At 43.2% G+C, this 13,631-nt stretch overlaps 2 protein-coding genes across 3 annotated transcripts; one reads left to right on the forward strand and one right to left on the reverse strand.

Moving 5' to 3' along the window:
- Positions 1-272: 272 nt before the first annotated feature.
- Positions 273-4,137, forward strand: rad51 (RAD51 recombinase). Of its 2 annotated transcripts, none has more exons than XM_004083901.4 (10): positions 273-343; positions 1,284-1,417; positions 1,493-1,630; positions 1,701-1,818; positions 1,891-1,982; positions 2,059-2,153; positions 2,225-2,338; positions 3,054-3,183; positions 3,728-3,849; positions 3,917-4,137. In XM_004083901.4, the coding sequence occupies exons 2-10, from the start codon at positions 1,328-1,330 to the stop codon at positions 4,038-4,040; spliced, it is 1,023 nt and encodes a 340-aa protein (XP_004083949.1). In that variant the 5' UTR covers positions 273-343; positions 1,284-1,327; the 3' UTR covers positions 4,041-4,137. The 2 variants fall into 2 exon arrangements, with proteins under 2 accessions (XP_004083949.1, XP_011490342.1); XM_011492040.3 differs by lacking the exon at positions 273-343 and adding an exon at positions 380-464.
- An 83-nt stretch (positions 4,138-4,220) lies between these two features.
- On the reverse strand, positions 4,221-10,354 carry LOC101162569 (regulator of microtubule dynamics protein 3). The gene is made up of 12 exons (XM_004083902.4): positions 9,529-10,354; positions 8,046-8,235; positions 7,836-7,976; positions 6,991-7,306; positions 6,759-6,861; positions 6,616-6,676; positions 6,416-6,491; positions 5,684-5,761; positions 5,516-5,614; positions 5,008-5,061; positions 4,838-4,930; positions 4,221-4,766 (listed from the first exon to the last, which is right to left on the reverse strand). Exons 1-12 carry the CDS (start codon positions 9,734-9,736, stop codon positions 4,707-4,709), a joined length of 1,479 nt encoding a protein of 492 aa, XP_004083950.1. The 5' UTR covers positions 9,737-10,354; the 3' UTR covers positions 4,221-4,706.
- Between the last annotated feature and the right edge of the window lie 3,277 nt (positions 10,355-13,631).

The raw sequence follows: 13,631 nt of genomic DNA on the forward strand, positions 1-13,631 counted from the left end.
GAGGGGAAAATGCGTTTAAACAGATCTTCCTAATGAGAAATTTTGGATTTTTAACGGATCCCTGTTCTTTGTAGCTTTTCACATTATGAGCAAGCCTCTTTTTTTAAGATTTAAGTATACATATTTTATGTTTTTGTGGAAAACAATTTCAAACTAATATCCATTTACGAAGCTAAAACCGAAAATGTTTAGTTCTTTATTTTTTACTTGATAAAAAAAATGTTCCTTTTCCGGTTTCCTGTTTTGTCAAGGCATGGGAACACATGTGACGTCATCGCGTTCGACAGGAATCTCGTGCGCGGGAGTTTTGTTTGTAGGATCAGCAAACAGAACAAAGCAGCAGGTATTTCATCGAAACCGTGGTCTTTAGTAGAAAAATGTCACTGCTTCTAGGGGGTTCGAACCATGACACTTGGCTCTTTGCTCTTAAACCCAGAGCAGCTTTACGGAAGATCAAACTTTTTGTACGAAATTACGCAAATTAGCGCTAAAGCTAAGTTAGCGGGCGACTTCAATTTAGCCAAAAAATGCTTTGAAAGATACAAATAAGCCTTTTGAAAATATGAACAGCTGCTGTTGTTATTGGAAAACTTTGATTTATAGGAGTCAGTTTGTAGTCGTTTGGTTAAACACTGGTTTCCCCATAAGTGTTACGTCAACTTATCAATAAAGTTTTTGAATTTGAACAACGGGGTGTAACTTCAACAGGCAATGTTAACTTTAGAAAACATTTGTCTCTTCTAATCATTTATTATAAAATGCGGATTAAAAAAAGCTTTGAACACCTGCTGAGACGCTGCAGTTAACATTTTATTTTATCAACTACAACTAAGAACTACAAATCCCTGCTGCATAACAGGCTGCAAATTGGTTTGATAATGCCACTTTATTCCCTGAATTATGTAGAGGAAAGAAAAGTAATTTAAACGTATATATTTAAAATTATTTGACTAATAAAAATTCGTTAGTATTCAGTATATTGCTTAAAAACCTCTAAAGAGGATTGATGGATAATTGCATGCTGGGAAATCATGTTTCACGTGTTTAAGTTTTAAGTTACTGTTAATATTCTTATTCTGTGCTTAGGTGTTTTGGGTCGTTTAAAACGCTCCTATTTTAGTTTAAGAAAATATCCTCAAGTCTTTTATGTTTTGAAGAAAAACTAGTATTAAATCAGTAGGATTTAGTTAAATGAAAGCATTAGACCTCCTTAAACTTTCTGTCCTGTTTTGTTTTGTATCGTGGTGTTTGCTGCTCTGACACTCCTTTTTGACTCTGTGCAGTGAGGACCCTGCCTGAGGAGAATTCAGCTTTTCATTCAAGAGTCATGGCCATGAGGAGCGAGGCTCGGGTGGAGGCAGAAGTGGCGGTGGAGGAGGAGGAGAACTTTGGGCCGCAGCCTCTTAGCAGACTGGAGGTTTGAACCCTGATAGTTCTATTGTGTCTTTTGCAGAAGCTTTGTTGTCTTAAACATTTTGGTTTCTGCTTGCAGCAGTGTGGAATCAGCTCCAGCGACATCAAGAAACTGGAGGACGCAGGCTTCCACACCATTGAGGCCGTGGCGTACGCTCCCAAGAAGGAGCTGCTCAACATCAAAGGCATCAGCGAGGCCAAAGCCGACAAGATCCTAGTGAGGAACAGCAGCTTCTGGCTTCAGGGATTCTGCTGCTCCTACCTAACGGTTCTGTTATCTCTCTCAGACTGAAGCTGCCAAGCTAGTACCGATGGGTTTCACTACAGCCACAGAGTTCCACCAGAGAAGGTCGGAGATCATCCAGATCTCCACAGGATCCAAAGAGCTGGACAAACTCCTGCAGGGTGAGTTTGCTGGAGCTCCTTCACCATCCCTGAGGATTTGAAGAATGTTGACCTTTTCCTTCCTGAGTTCAGGTGGTATTGAGACAGGCTCCATCACAGAGATGTTTGGGGAGTTTCGCACGGGGAAGACGCAGCTGTGCCACACCCTCGCTGTCACGTGTCAGGTAAGATCAGCGCGGAATGGCCAAACTTCCATCTGTCTGATCACGTGAAGCTTTCAGTCCTCTGTTCTGTTTGCAGCTGCCCATCGATCAAGGGGGAGGAGAAGGGAAAGCGATGTACATCGACACAGAGGGGACCTTCAGACCAGAGAGGCTCCTCGCTGTGGCAGAGAGGCGAGTTTCCACCGTGAGCGTCAAACTCCTCATCTTACTTTGAGAAAATGTTAAAACTCTGGGCTCTTCAGGTACGGTCTGGTGGGCAGTGACGTCCTGGACAACGTGGCGTACGCCCGCGCCTTCAACACCGACCATCAGACCCAACTGCTGTACCAAGCTTCAGCCATGATGGCAGAGTCCAGGTGAGTCCTTCACACCTTCTGCTGTCCTCCAGTCCACTTCCTGAGATCAGACAGTTTGCAGGTTTCCGAACACATTCAGTCAAAGGTCACATACCCAAGTGTTTGAGCTTTAAAGTCCGATCATCTTTTTTTAAAATCTATTTTCAAATCATTCCCAGTAATCTTTTTATCATGAATATGCTGATTTTGGCCAAACTAGCATAACTGGTTGCCTCTAGTTGAATGTTTATCCTTCTTTTACAATGCAGCAAATAGGTTCATTTGAAGAATGAGAGATAAAAAATCAATACATTTAAATATATATATATGTTTATTGACATGTTATTGAGGGAAACAGTATGTCAGGAGGGGGCGGCAATGAAATAGAGGATTATGTCATCAGCATGGAGGTGGATGGAGGAGTCAGATGTTCTTAATGTTGATAACTGATGAGATCCATCAGGATAAACCTCAGACAGAACTGCCCCCTGCTGGTGGCTCTGTTAGTGCACAGACAGCGAGGACTTTTCAGGTGCCTCACTGGTCATCATATTTGGTGGACTTTGTGAGGAAGCCGCAGAGAAAACCCACACATGCAGCCAAATGTAATATTCTACCGAAGGAGGTTGACAAATGGAACTGCTGTTAAAAAAAAAGTTGTCAGTTCATCTGTATTGTAAAAAAAGCATCAGAACATCAGCTTTAGATTACTTTAGATGGTGCGTTTGTGTCTCAGGTATGCCCTGCTGATCGTGGATAGCGCCACTGCTCTGTACAGAACCGACTACTCGGGTCGAGGAGAGCTGTCGGCCCGGCAGGGGCACCTGGGCCGGTTCCTGCGCATGCTGCTGCGACTGGCAGACGAGGTACGGGCCCACCTCTGATCCCTGCAGATTCTCACCTCTAGATTACAAATATGATCCAGATTCAGATGTGGTGGTTTTTATGAACAAAATCCAGAATTATCTATTTTTATTTATTTACCAACATTTTGGGGGTTTGATTTGTAGACAAAAACTATCAGCACAGCGTACAAAGTTTTAGGTTCAAATAGAAACTGTAACCCTTGTGCTATCCTAGGTACTTTAACGTTGGGAGTTGGGTCATCTAGACCCACTAGACAGTGCTCTGAACCTTTTTCTTCAATGATTTGTGATCTTCACTGGTGTCCATGGATTACATGAAATCTTTCCACCTTTATCCACCTTTGTCATGGTAGGGAGAACACGTCAATGTAAGGACAAGATAGCACAAGGGTTAAAAAAATATATATGTATTTTATTTTATTTTTTGCCACAAAGGCTGAAAGGAAAATTCCTGTTGAGTCTTTGTTTGAAACTAAATAGTTGTTAATTTGGGGGAACCGGATCACCGGATCCAACTTTCCCATTCTGACTTCTGTTGTTGCAGTTTGGCGTTGCCGTGGTGATAACCAACCAGGTGGTTGCGCAAGTGGACGGGGCAGCCATGTTTTCTGCGGATCCTAAGAAACCCATCGGAGGGAACATCCTGGCGCACGCCTCCACCACACGGTGAGTTTCCCTCCGACCCAGTTCTGTGCCGCCGCGCCTCCATCTAAAGCCCTGCTGCTTCGCTCAGGTTGTATCTGAGGAAAGGTCGAGGGGAAACCCGGATCTGCAAGATCTACGACTCGCCTTGCCTGCCTGAGGCCGAGGCCATGTTCGCCATCAACGCCGACGGCGTGGGCGACGCCAAGGACTGAGCAGCAGGAGGAACGCCATCAGCATTTAGGGACCGTTTTCTGATAAATAGTTCTTCACTCAAAAGAATTGTCTATTAAAACACTTCATCCATCTGTACATATTCTTTAAATTAAATTTATTTTATAATTAAAAAGCAAACTTTAATGTTTTTTTTTGTTGAGGAAACTTCAAACTCAACGCTCAAAACAGAACATTTATTGTTTTCATAAATTATGTGATGGTCAGACAAAAGGACCTTTTCCGGCTCAAAATAGGCTTCATGCTCAAAGGTCACACGCTCCGCTTCCTTCAATCACACCTAAACCTCGTTAGTTTGGGACTGATCCAGAACCGATTCAATCTCTGGCTCCATAGTCCCAGATTTCCTCAAAAACAACCCTGGATGGAAACTCCACATCACCGAAAACAAAGGAATGACTCCAAGAAAAAGAAAGGACAGGTCAAAGTTCACTTTGCTGAGTCTCTCTGAGTTATGGGTATTTCTGTTCAAACCTCCTTCAAAATAATTTTCTCCTTTTGGTCTCTGAGATAAAAAAGACAAAAACGTTAAAGATTCAATAAGTTAAAACAGTTAAATCAGGACTCCACACACACACACGAGCACTCCAGGTCTGAAATCAGAGTTTCACAGTGATGCTTCACACCAACAGATCTTCCAGGAACCGTCACTTGTTCCCATCTGTTAAGACGCGCAGCTCAGCCTCCAGTTTCCTCGCCTCTGCAGCCTGAAAATGGGGAAAGCGTGATCTTTCGGGTATGCAGCCCTGTAGCCCGTGTTTGAGGGGGCGGGTCTTACGTTGGTCGGCGCTTCGTCGCAGCTGGAGGCCGTGTTCAGCGCCAGCTCCGCCCAGTTTGTGGCCTCGGAGATGTTCCCGAGCTTTTTGTGACACTGAACAAACACAGGAGCGCACGGTGAGCCACTGCCAGAAGCACATCGCACATCCACAGAGTAGAGCGGGTTGTTACCATGGCGATGTAAAGTCTCACCATCCTGGAAAAACCTGGACTGAGCTCCTCTGCCTGAAAAAGTTGAAGGAAAGTCAGTGAAATGTTCTAAAGCAGTTTGAGACCTAAAGAAGGAAACATGACAGAAAAAAAGGGTTCAACGCTCTCTGCAGAAAAAACCTCAACCGAAGGGTAGGGCCTGTTTGGACCGTTAAAAGGTCCAATTCCATCAATTTAAGTGAGGAAGATGGCTCTTCTATTAAGAAGTGACGAACATGAACATCTTTAAACTTCCATTTCTGTGGGATCATTAACTCTTATTTTGAAATTTGGTTTTGGAGAGTTTAGGGGGTTATAAAAAATTTTTTTTAAAACACAAAATACTCTAGATGACTCTAGATTAAATAAAACTCCTCCAATAGGGGGCGGGGCCACTTTACATGAAAAGGTTTTGCTTTTCATAAGTGATGTGGATCTGCTGCATCTAGATCCAACAATCCGAGCGTGAAGCTGCAGAAGGGAGCCGCACCTTCAGAAAGTTCTCCAGTGCATCATGCAGTGAGGAGGTGGGGGCGCTCCGATAAAGAGCAGCCGCCGCCTTCTTCTCCAACCAGTCCAGCGACGCCACCTGCAACCCCAGAAACCAGTTTGAGTGGTCCGCAGAGTTACGGCCCGAGCACAAGAGTCCGGCTTTCACCTCAAAGCACCATCGGCCTAGCAGGAAGTAGCAGACGGGGTCGTCGTCTCGCAGGCGGAGCGCTCGGTCCAGATGCTCCTGAGGGTCACAGGAAACCGTTTTTACCAAAATCTGAGTGTCTAGACCCAGAAACAAACGTCTCATTAGACGTTTCCTCCTCTGAGCGGGAAGTGTTTTTTTTTCATTGAAAGTAGTTCATGATGTTTGAATCCAGACTACAGACTGTGACGTCACCCATAGAAAATGCTTAACCTCCGGCCAAATCCCTCGCCATTGCTTCCTGATACGGGCGCCGCCATGTTGAAACCAGTCGATAGAGCGACTCGGACCAATCAATCGACTGGTTTCAACATGGCAGCGCCCGTATCAGGAAGCAATGATACTTCCTATTTACAACAGGAAGGGGAGGGGAAGAGTTTTTACAGTAAATGGTACAGTCTCACCTCTGACTACAAAAAAGAAGAAGACCTTTGATCCCAGCTTCTGTTTTACTATAAATCACCTGATTCCCCCAAAAGGGGAAGCACTGAAAGATAAAAGCATCTGAGAAAACCCCTTTGTTTTCATTCCCAGAGGTGCTGCCTTCACTGCCCTCAATCTGCCAAGGATTTCCCAGAGTTCTGAAACCTGTTTAAGTATTTTAGATTAAAAAAACGATTTCATGAAGCAGCTGGAGAGGTTTTCCCGTGTGAGAACGTAGCAGATGTGAGGTGGGTTGTGTGTGTGCCTCACCTTCAGGAGGAAGCCGCTCTTCAGTTTGCTGTGTGTGCTGTCGTGCTCCGCGCTCAGGCTGCTCAGCACTGCCAACCTGAACACAGCAGAGGAGTCCAGACGCACCGCAGAGCTCAAACCACGCAAATGCCCTTTTCCCACCTCAGTAACGCACACACACTCTTACGTTTAAAACGACACACACTTCAAACTGGCGTTACCATTTGTGACACTCTGCGTTTAGGCCGTTCCTCTTCAGAGCCGCTTCGGCTTCGTCACGACCTTCAACAGAGAAAACACACACGGGCTTCCGTCAGTCCCGGCGGAGTAAAGGATCATGGGAAAGCGATTCTGAGAGTCCCACCTTTCTGTGCATAGCTCATCCTCTCCTGTTTGTCCTGAGCAGCAAAGTACACGTCCACGTACGCTCGAGCCAGTCGCCATAGAAACTCCCTGCTGTGTCCGTGCTGCAGGAGGAGCAGATCATCAACATGACCATCTCAGACGTCTGCATTCATGCTGAGCCTCCTTCATGCAGGCAAGCGGTGAACTTATGAAACTGAGCTGTAACGAAGTGAAAGGCGGCGGCGACTCACCTCCGCTCGGTTGTCCAGCAGCAGCCGGAAGCCTTCGGCCTTCAGGCTGGCGTCTCCCGTGTGCAGGATGTCGCTCTGAGCCAGGAGGAGAGCCAGCTCTCCGCTCGGCACCTCGTTAGGCTGCTGCAGACTTCCCTCATTTTCCTCTTCATCGTCATCCTCTTCCTCATCCACCCCGTCCTCCTCCTCTGGTGAGTCCTCCTGGCGGAGGGTGAGAACTGTCGCGCAGCTCTGGTCCTCCTCTTCCTCAGACTCGGGCTGCTTGTCTGCCTCCTCTCTGTCCGTGAAGTCGGAGTCTGCGTACGCCGTGGAGTACCTGAGCAGACACCAACACGTCCAGATTCCTACACTTTACTATGCAGTAAGAATTTTATTATCGACCTCCATTTAACCGGGATATTCCCAGTGAGAAACAGAGGCTTCTGCTTATGCTCATCACTCTCTCACTGTTGCTATAGCAACACTTTGATGTAGTCAGGGGAAGCCAGACGGAGTGTTTATTGTGTGTAAACTAAGTGGACGCTTGTTCCTGTGGTTTTACTTTTACAACGCAGGCCAGCTAGATTTTAGAGGTTGTCATGGCAACCGCTTCACAGAGCGCACAGTGGACTGGGTGAAGGTGAAGCAGATGTTGAGGCCGATCTTCATGCAAAAAAACATGGAAATGTTCTGGACTGAGAGGATGGAGAACGCCACGATTGTTGCCATGGTAACAAGTCCACTCTCTTATCACCATGAAGCTGCTTGAATCCTAATGTGCAGGAGCTTATCATGTGACACTCCCCATCTGGGGACACATTTCCATGTTCGGATGTTCCACCACACAGTCGGAGTTCTGAACTCACCCCCCCTCGCTGGTCTCCTCACACGTGCTGCTCATTCCCTGGCTGGCGGTGAAGTAGATGGAGCTGGAGCTGGCGGAGTCGGTGCGGTCTCTGTGGACTTGCCGCCGCCGGCGGATGCGCTGATTGTCCTCAACGCCCTTCCTAAAAGCGGAGGGAGAGCGTTGGGTTTTCTGTCCCGCGCGAGCGGGCCGGGACAGACTCGTCACTCACTTGATGTCCTGAATGATCTGCAGGGCAATGTCCTGCAGGCCCCCCCTCAGCTCTGCCACCTCGGAGCGCAGCGAAGCCACACTGCCCAGGACCTGGTCCAGCTGCTTCCTGAGCTCCAGCTCCTGCTGGGGGGACAAGCTCTGAACCACGGCCTCCACCGCCGCCAGCGCCTGCTGCTGCGCCTCCATCTCTGCAGGGGGACACGCCCACACAGAACTTCAAAAGCTTTACAGAGGAAAATCTAAACCGAGCAGGAGCTGCAGGAGAAAAACAAAAGTCATCTGATGTAAACAAAGATCCACCAAAAGAAAAGTTACTGTCAACAGTGTAAAACTCATGGAAGCTGCAGCTCTTTGCAGCTATAACAATCAGAAACTGTCCTTTAGGCAAAGACAGAGATGCAAAGCTTTCGCTTTTATTTTGAAAAGAGGTCCTTTCCGCTTCCTTTCTTCGATGTTTCAGCCTAGACTAGTTTCAGGAAAGCTTTAACAATTGTAGAAAAACAAACTAAATTGTAAAGACTGAATATTAATACACATTAATATTCATTACATGTGCAGCATCCTACTTTAGTGAAACCTTTCAATGTCCGTGTAAAAAACAAGAATAAGAAAAAAAACACAAATGTAAGCTGACATTTACGGAAAAATACACAATCCCTTTGATTTCAATTCACAGCATTTTTGACTCAACTATGCAATATACTGTGTGTATTCAATACAGTTCTAATAACTATGGATTTGCTTTTGGAGTTTCCATTTTAAACTAAATCTAAAGAATTTGGAAAGCCTAAATTTCGTATAACCTGCTCTATGACATCAACTATGTACTTTTTGGTTTTATTACATTATAGATTATTACATTACCAAAGACTGGAAGCATTTCTTGTCATGAAATGCAAAAAAATGCAAATGTAATTTAAAAAAATAAACTATAGTAAAAAAGTCAACCATGATAAAAGCATATAAAAATAAATATAAACCCAAATGTTAATGAATTAAAAACAGAAAGTTGTTGTAAATAAACATTTATCAAAGCACAAATTCTTGTCTGTAATAGTGTAATAACAAAAGTAGATCCCAGTGAAAAAAAAAGATAGAAAAATGTATTTTTCAATAGTTTAAAGTTAGCAACCTTTATTGACATCTGTCAACTAAACCATTAAGTTAAAGTGACATAATTTTAAATCTGCACACAAATTCTAGTTGTGCTTCCATTTAAATATATTTGTAACTTATCTCAATCCTAAAAAGTTGCATTAACAGAAAGTTTGAATAATTAATGGTAATGCATTCTTCTGTGTAATCAAATAATGAATGGCACGTGCTTTAATAATAAATTATGGAGGTTTCCTTTGGTCTATTTAACCTAACCTGTCGTAAGTTTAGTTACTCCAGCAGCAGCTGCTGCATTTAACTGAACGTATTTATCTTATTACTATTATTGCTGTTGTTATCTGGAGCAGCATCTGTCCATCACCCACCCTGCGCATCCAGCGGTTCCTGCGGGCTGGCCCCTCCACCCGCGCGGCCCAGCGGCTGCGGTGCCGCGCGGCTCCTGGAGAGCGGCTCGAGCGGAGTCCTGGTCCTGCGGATCTCCTTGTAGATGATGAAGGCGATCAGCCCCAGGCCGGCGGTGGCTCCCGCCGCGAGCCCGATCCAGCCGTTCCTGCCCAGCGGGATGCTCATCATGGCTCCGGTCGACTCACACTGGTCCGATCTCACTTACGGACGGCGTCAGGCGCGCGGACATAACCGGTAGAGATGACTGTCAGGATAACATGACAGCGCACACCTGACCTCATTTATCGTTCCTAAGCAAATGACTGCTTGCACGATGGCTAATGTTCCTAGCTATGAGCCAATAAAGCTTTGATGATTAAAAAAAAGCACTTCCGGTTTATTTGTTAATTTACTATTACGTAATTAGGCATAAAACATTTATTTAACAAAAATACAAATCTAACAAAAACATTTTGTTTGAAGCCAAAACGACGCGCCAAGCACCAATTTGCGAAGTGAAAGACCAGGCTAAAAACATTTGCAGCTAGAATGCGTTTCCGGTTGAAGATTTCAAATTAAAAAACTGGCAAGCACGAAAACAGCAACTGCGCGCATGCGTACTTGAAAAGCACGTTTCTAAATAAAAGTCTGTAATTTTTATTAAGAAGTTCAAAGCTGAATTATAAAATGATTAGATCAAACTTTAACTAAAATTGGTTTTAAAAAAAGTAATATAACAAATAAGCATATATTTAGATTTTTTAAGTATGTTTAGCAAAAACAGTTTGTAGCGACAGTGAATATATATTTATGGGAAGATGTTGAGGTTGGAGCTGCCAGGAAGTTTAAAGAAAACCAGAGGAGGTTGATATTGTATGGAAAGATAATAGTAGGATGGTTCACAAGGCGCATAAATTAAGAGGATAGAGATAATTGGGTTGGGTGGAGGCAGACGATAAGATGTGTTTTATTGTTTTGTAAGAATTTGTCCATCCTAGCAATTAGCAGTTGTCAAAGAATATATTTTAAATAAAGATAGAAAACATTTTGTTATTAGTAGTTCTCCATCCAATATGTTCTACAAAAAAGATGAATGTAGAACCTGACTTGCCTTTTTGAGATTTTATCTAAAGGTATAGTTAATGTAACACATTTATTTAGTTCTTTTGGAAAATCTTTTGAGTTGGTAGACATTTTAATAAACGTTAAAACTTTTTTTAAAGGAATAGTAAAATGAGTGTTTAATAACCCTGTGTAACATCAAAAGACACAAACAAATGACTGAATAAAAGTCAAGTTAAAAAGGGTCTTAAGCCTTTCCCTAAAAACATCTACAGTATCTGCAGCCCTCAGGTCCTGACTGTTCCAAAGAATCGAGAGTCATACCGCTGAAAAGACATTTTGGCTTGGCTTTTGGTTGAAATGATCAGAAGACAAGAAGCGGGGGATCTCAGGCCCTGCTTTAGTTATCAGTTTGATTATAGAATTTATTATTTTTCAACGCTATTAAAGATGAACAAAAATCTACCTCACTTCCAGGTACGCTAGGTTGTTCCTTCACTCTACACTCCTTCATCAATCAGGCCTTCTCCTTGAGCCAATATATAATGGCCTGTCTTTTCTCTCAACCAACCATAATCAATCTTTTGACATTAAAGTTCATGGAAGTTGTCTTTTTCTCTTCATTCTATGATCCTCTGGCCTCCTTCTCCGCCTGGAATGATGCTTTGACATGTTCGAACTATTAGCCACCATCAGTGTCTAGACTCTAGACTCTGTGGTTCATACATTTTTATGGTTCGAATTCATCCCAGGCATGCAAGACTTGTTTTCTGTAAATCTAATAAATAGTTACTTGCATTCCGGAGATCTCTCCTTGCTGTGTTTTTTGATTGTCTGTTGATCTTTTCTGTCTTTTTACTAAAACACAAAGTATAATCAGTCTTTGAAAGATCCTGCGTAAATACAGTTAGTGTTAATATTTTTCAAGGTAATTACAGTGAAAATTAAAGCTGTCTTTTGTCTTCACTGTTTCACTGACTTCAGGTATTCTGATCATTCAGGTTTGAAAAAGTAACTTGATGTGGAAACATTTGGGTCGTGATTCCTGCTGAAGGTTCACAGAAGACGACAAGCAGCCTCAGCAGGTATGCAGTCAGACAGGTTCAGTGAGCCGATGGGAAGGTGAGACTGGGCCATTGAAACAAAGGGGACTTAAACGGCTGCTTTCAGAAGTCAGTTCAGAAATGTGAAACATTTATCCTGAGAGTTAAATAACCAGACCGGATTTGAACTGAAACACTGCAGCTGTTTCAGTTCAAACCCAAACCCATCAAGAGATACAAACCTTTCCATTAAGATATAACCTGCAAAAGAGTTTCATTTATCAACAGGAAAAGACTTGAGACATGAATAGTGACGTGCAAGTTTTTAACTATTCTTGTCAGCTGTGCGTGACACCCCAGCACGGAATTGTTTCACTTTTATAGAATGCAGTTATTGTTCCTGTTGTGGTTCTGCTTATGACATTCCTGTCAACTCGTCAAAATGTCTGATGGGAAAAAAACCAAATACTTAAAAAAAAAGACCAACTTCAATAGAGCAACAAGTAGTCAGTAATATTTTCTTTTTTTGGCAGAAGCCATGTCTGCTTATAAAAAGATAACATGTTTGAAAAATAAATCAGTTATTGAAAAAAGTTTATTTTTATATTTAACTGATGTGCTTTTTTAAACGTTTTCATTCATTCATTCATCTTCTAAACCCATTTTTGCCCCTTTCGGTGTCACAGAGCCCATCCCAGCCACATGTGGGAGAAGGCAGGGGACATCCTGGACAGGTCGCCAGTCTGTCATAGGGCCACAGTCACTCACCCGTGCACACTCACATTCACACCAAGGCACAATTTAGAGTAACCAATTGACCTATGAAGCATGTTTTTGGACGGTGGGAGGAAGCCGGAGTCCCTGGAAAAAACCCACACATGCACGGGGAGAACATGCAAACTCCACACAGAAAGGCCCCCCAAAGGTGTTCTGGTTCAGGTCCCCCAGCTTGGACTTGTACCGGGGGCCTTTTTGCTGTGAGGCAAATGTTCTAACCACTGCGCCCCTTTATTTTATAATGTTGTATTTAAATATTCAGAGTTGATTTAAAGTATAATCACCAAAGCTTCCTTAATCCCACTGACTCTGCTTGAACCATCCAGTTCCTATCGAAACCAGGTTGGGTCTCATGTATGGCAAGCCAACATAATATTAAAAAGCTAACCTTTACATGTAAAGCTATGGACACCCCACGCTAAATGCACATTTTTCAAACGATTGCTTCTTTCATGAATTGAAAGGAATGTCATTCATCGGTCACTACCAAAACTCAGTCCTTGACTGGTCAAAGTTCGACTTGGTTTAACTTGGAATGTGCATTAAATGGCCACGTGTTTTGTACATAGAGCATGAAAACTGTCTTAAAAATGCGCCTATGCATGTATGAATGCTAGGGTTTTTAATGTGGAAGCCCAAAAAGCTAGTTTACACGTTTATGCATGTTTACATATACTTTTCATCGAAAGTAACTGCTTAAACGTGTCACCAAGGGTGGTCTGAGCGTAGCTTCAGACTAAGACTATGTTTTTCTTTTTAAGGAAGTTAGACAGCTCTTGTATTAGGTGGAACATGGACGGTTTTCTCCTAGTTTGTGCATAAGAGCAGCCATTTGTAGGGTTTAACCCTTTAACACCAGAGATGTTGCTGGCGTGACCTAAATAATACATGTTGTCTAAGATACCGTAACCTTTCGACTAATCATGCGATCAGTGTAAGTCAGCTCATTCTGATACAAAGAATAGCGGCATTACGGACCAAAACTACTTTTCTCAATGTCAGAATCGGCTGATTAATGTTTGTGTAAACGCTTCCCTACTGTGAAATATCACCCTAAAGCCCCTTTTCTTTGGTTCTGAAGCCTATGGAACTACGTTAATTGAGTAAAGGGTTAAAGAGTTATGGTAGTTGAAAACACAGGAGCTAAAGCTCTGCTGTTTAAGGGTTAAGTAAAGCAACCCACAAACACTCACTCACATACA

Source organism: Oryzias latipes, chromosome 24 (assembly GCF_002234675.1).
Source record: "Oryzias latipes chromosome 24, ASM223467v1".
Lineage (NCBI taxonomy): Eukaryota > Metazoa > Chordata > Actinopteri > Beloniformes > Adrianichthyidae > Oryzias > Oryzias latipes.

Excerpts from the sequence above, each read along its gene's own strand:
- LOC101162569 (XM_004083902.4), bottom strand. The coding sequence starts at position 9,736 with ATGATGAGCATCCCGCTGGGCAGGAACGGCTGGATCGGGCTCGCGGCG. Across the intron at positions 5,762-6,415 it reads AGAGCGGCTTCCTCCTGAAG|GAGCATCTGGACCGAGCGCT; the intron begins GTGAGGCACACA and ends TGTGACCCTCAG. Across the intron at positions 4,931-5,007 it reads TGAGACTTTACATCGCCATG|TGTCACAAAAAGCTCGGGAA; the intron begins GTAACAACCCGC and ends GTGTTTGTTCAG.
- rad51 (XM_004083901.4), top strand. The coding sequence starts at position 1,328 with ATGGCCATGAGGAGCGAGGCTCGGGTGGAGGCAGAAGTGGCGGTGGAG. Across the intron at positions 2,154-2,224 it reads CTCCTCGCTGTGGCAGAGAG|GTACGGTCTGGTGGGCAGTG; the intron begins GCGAGTTTCCAC and ends TGGGCTCTTCAG. Across the intron at positions 2,339-3,053 it reads GCCATGATGGCAGAGTCCAG|GTATGCCCTGCTGATCGTGG; the intron begins GTGAGTCCTTCA and ends TTTGTGTCTCAG.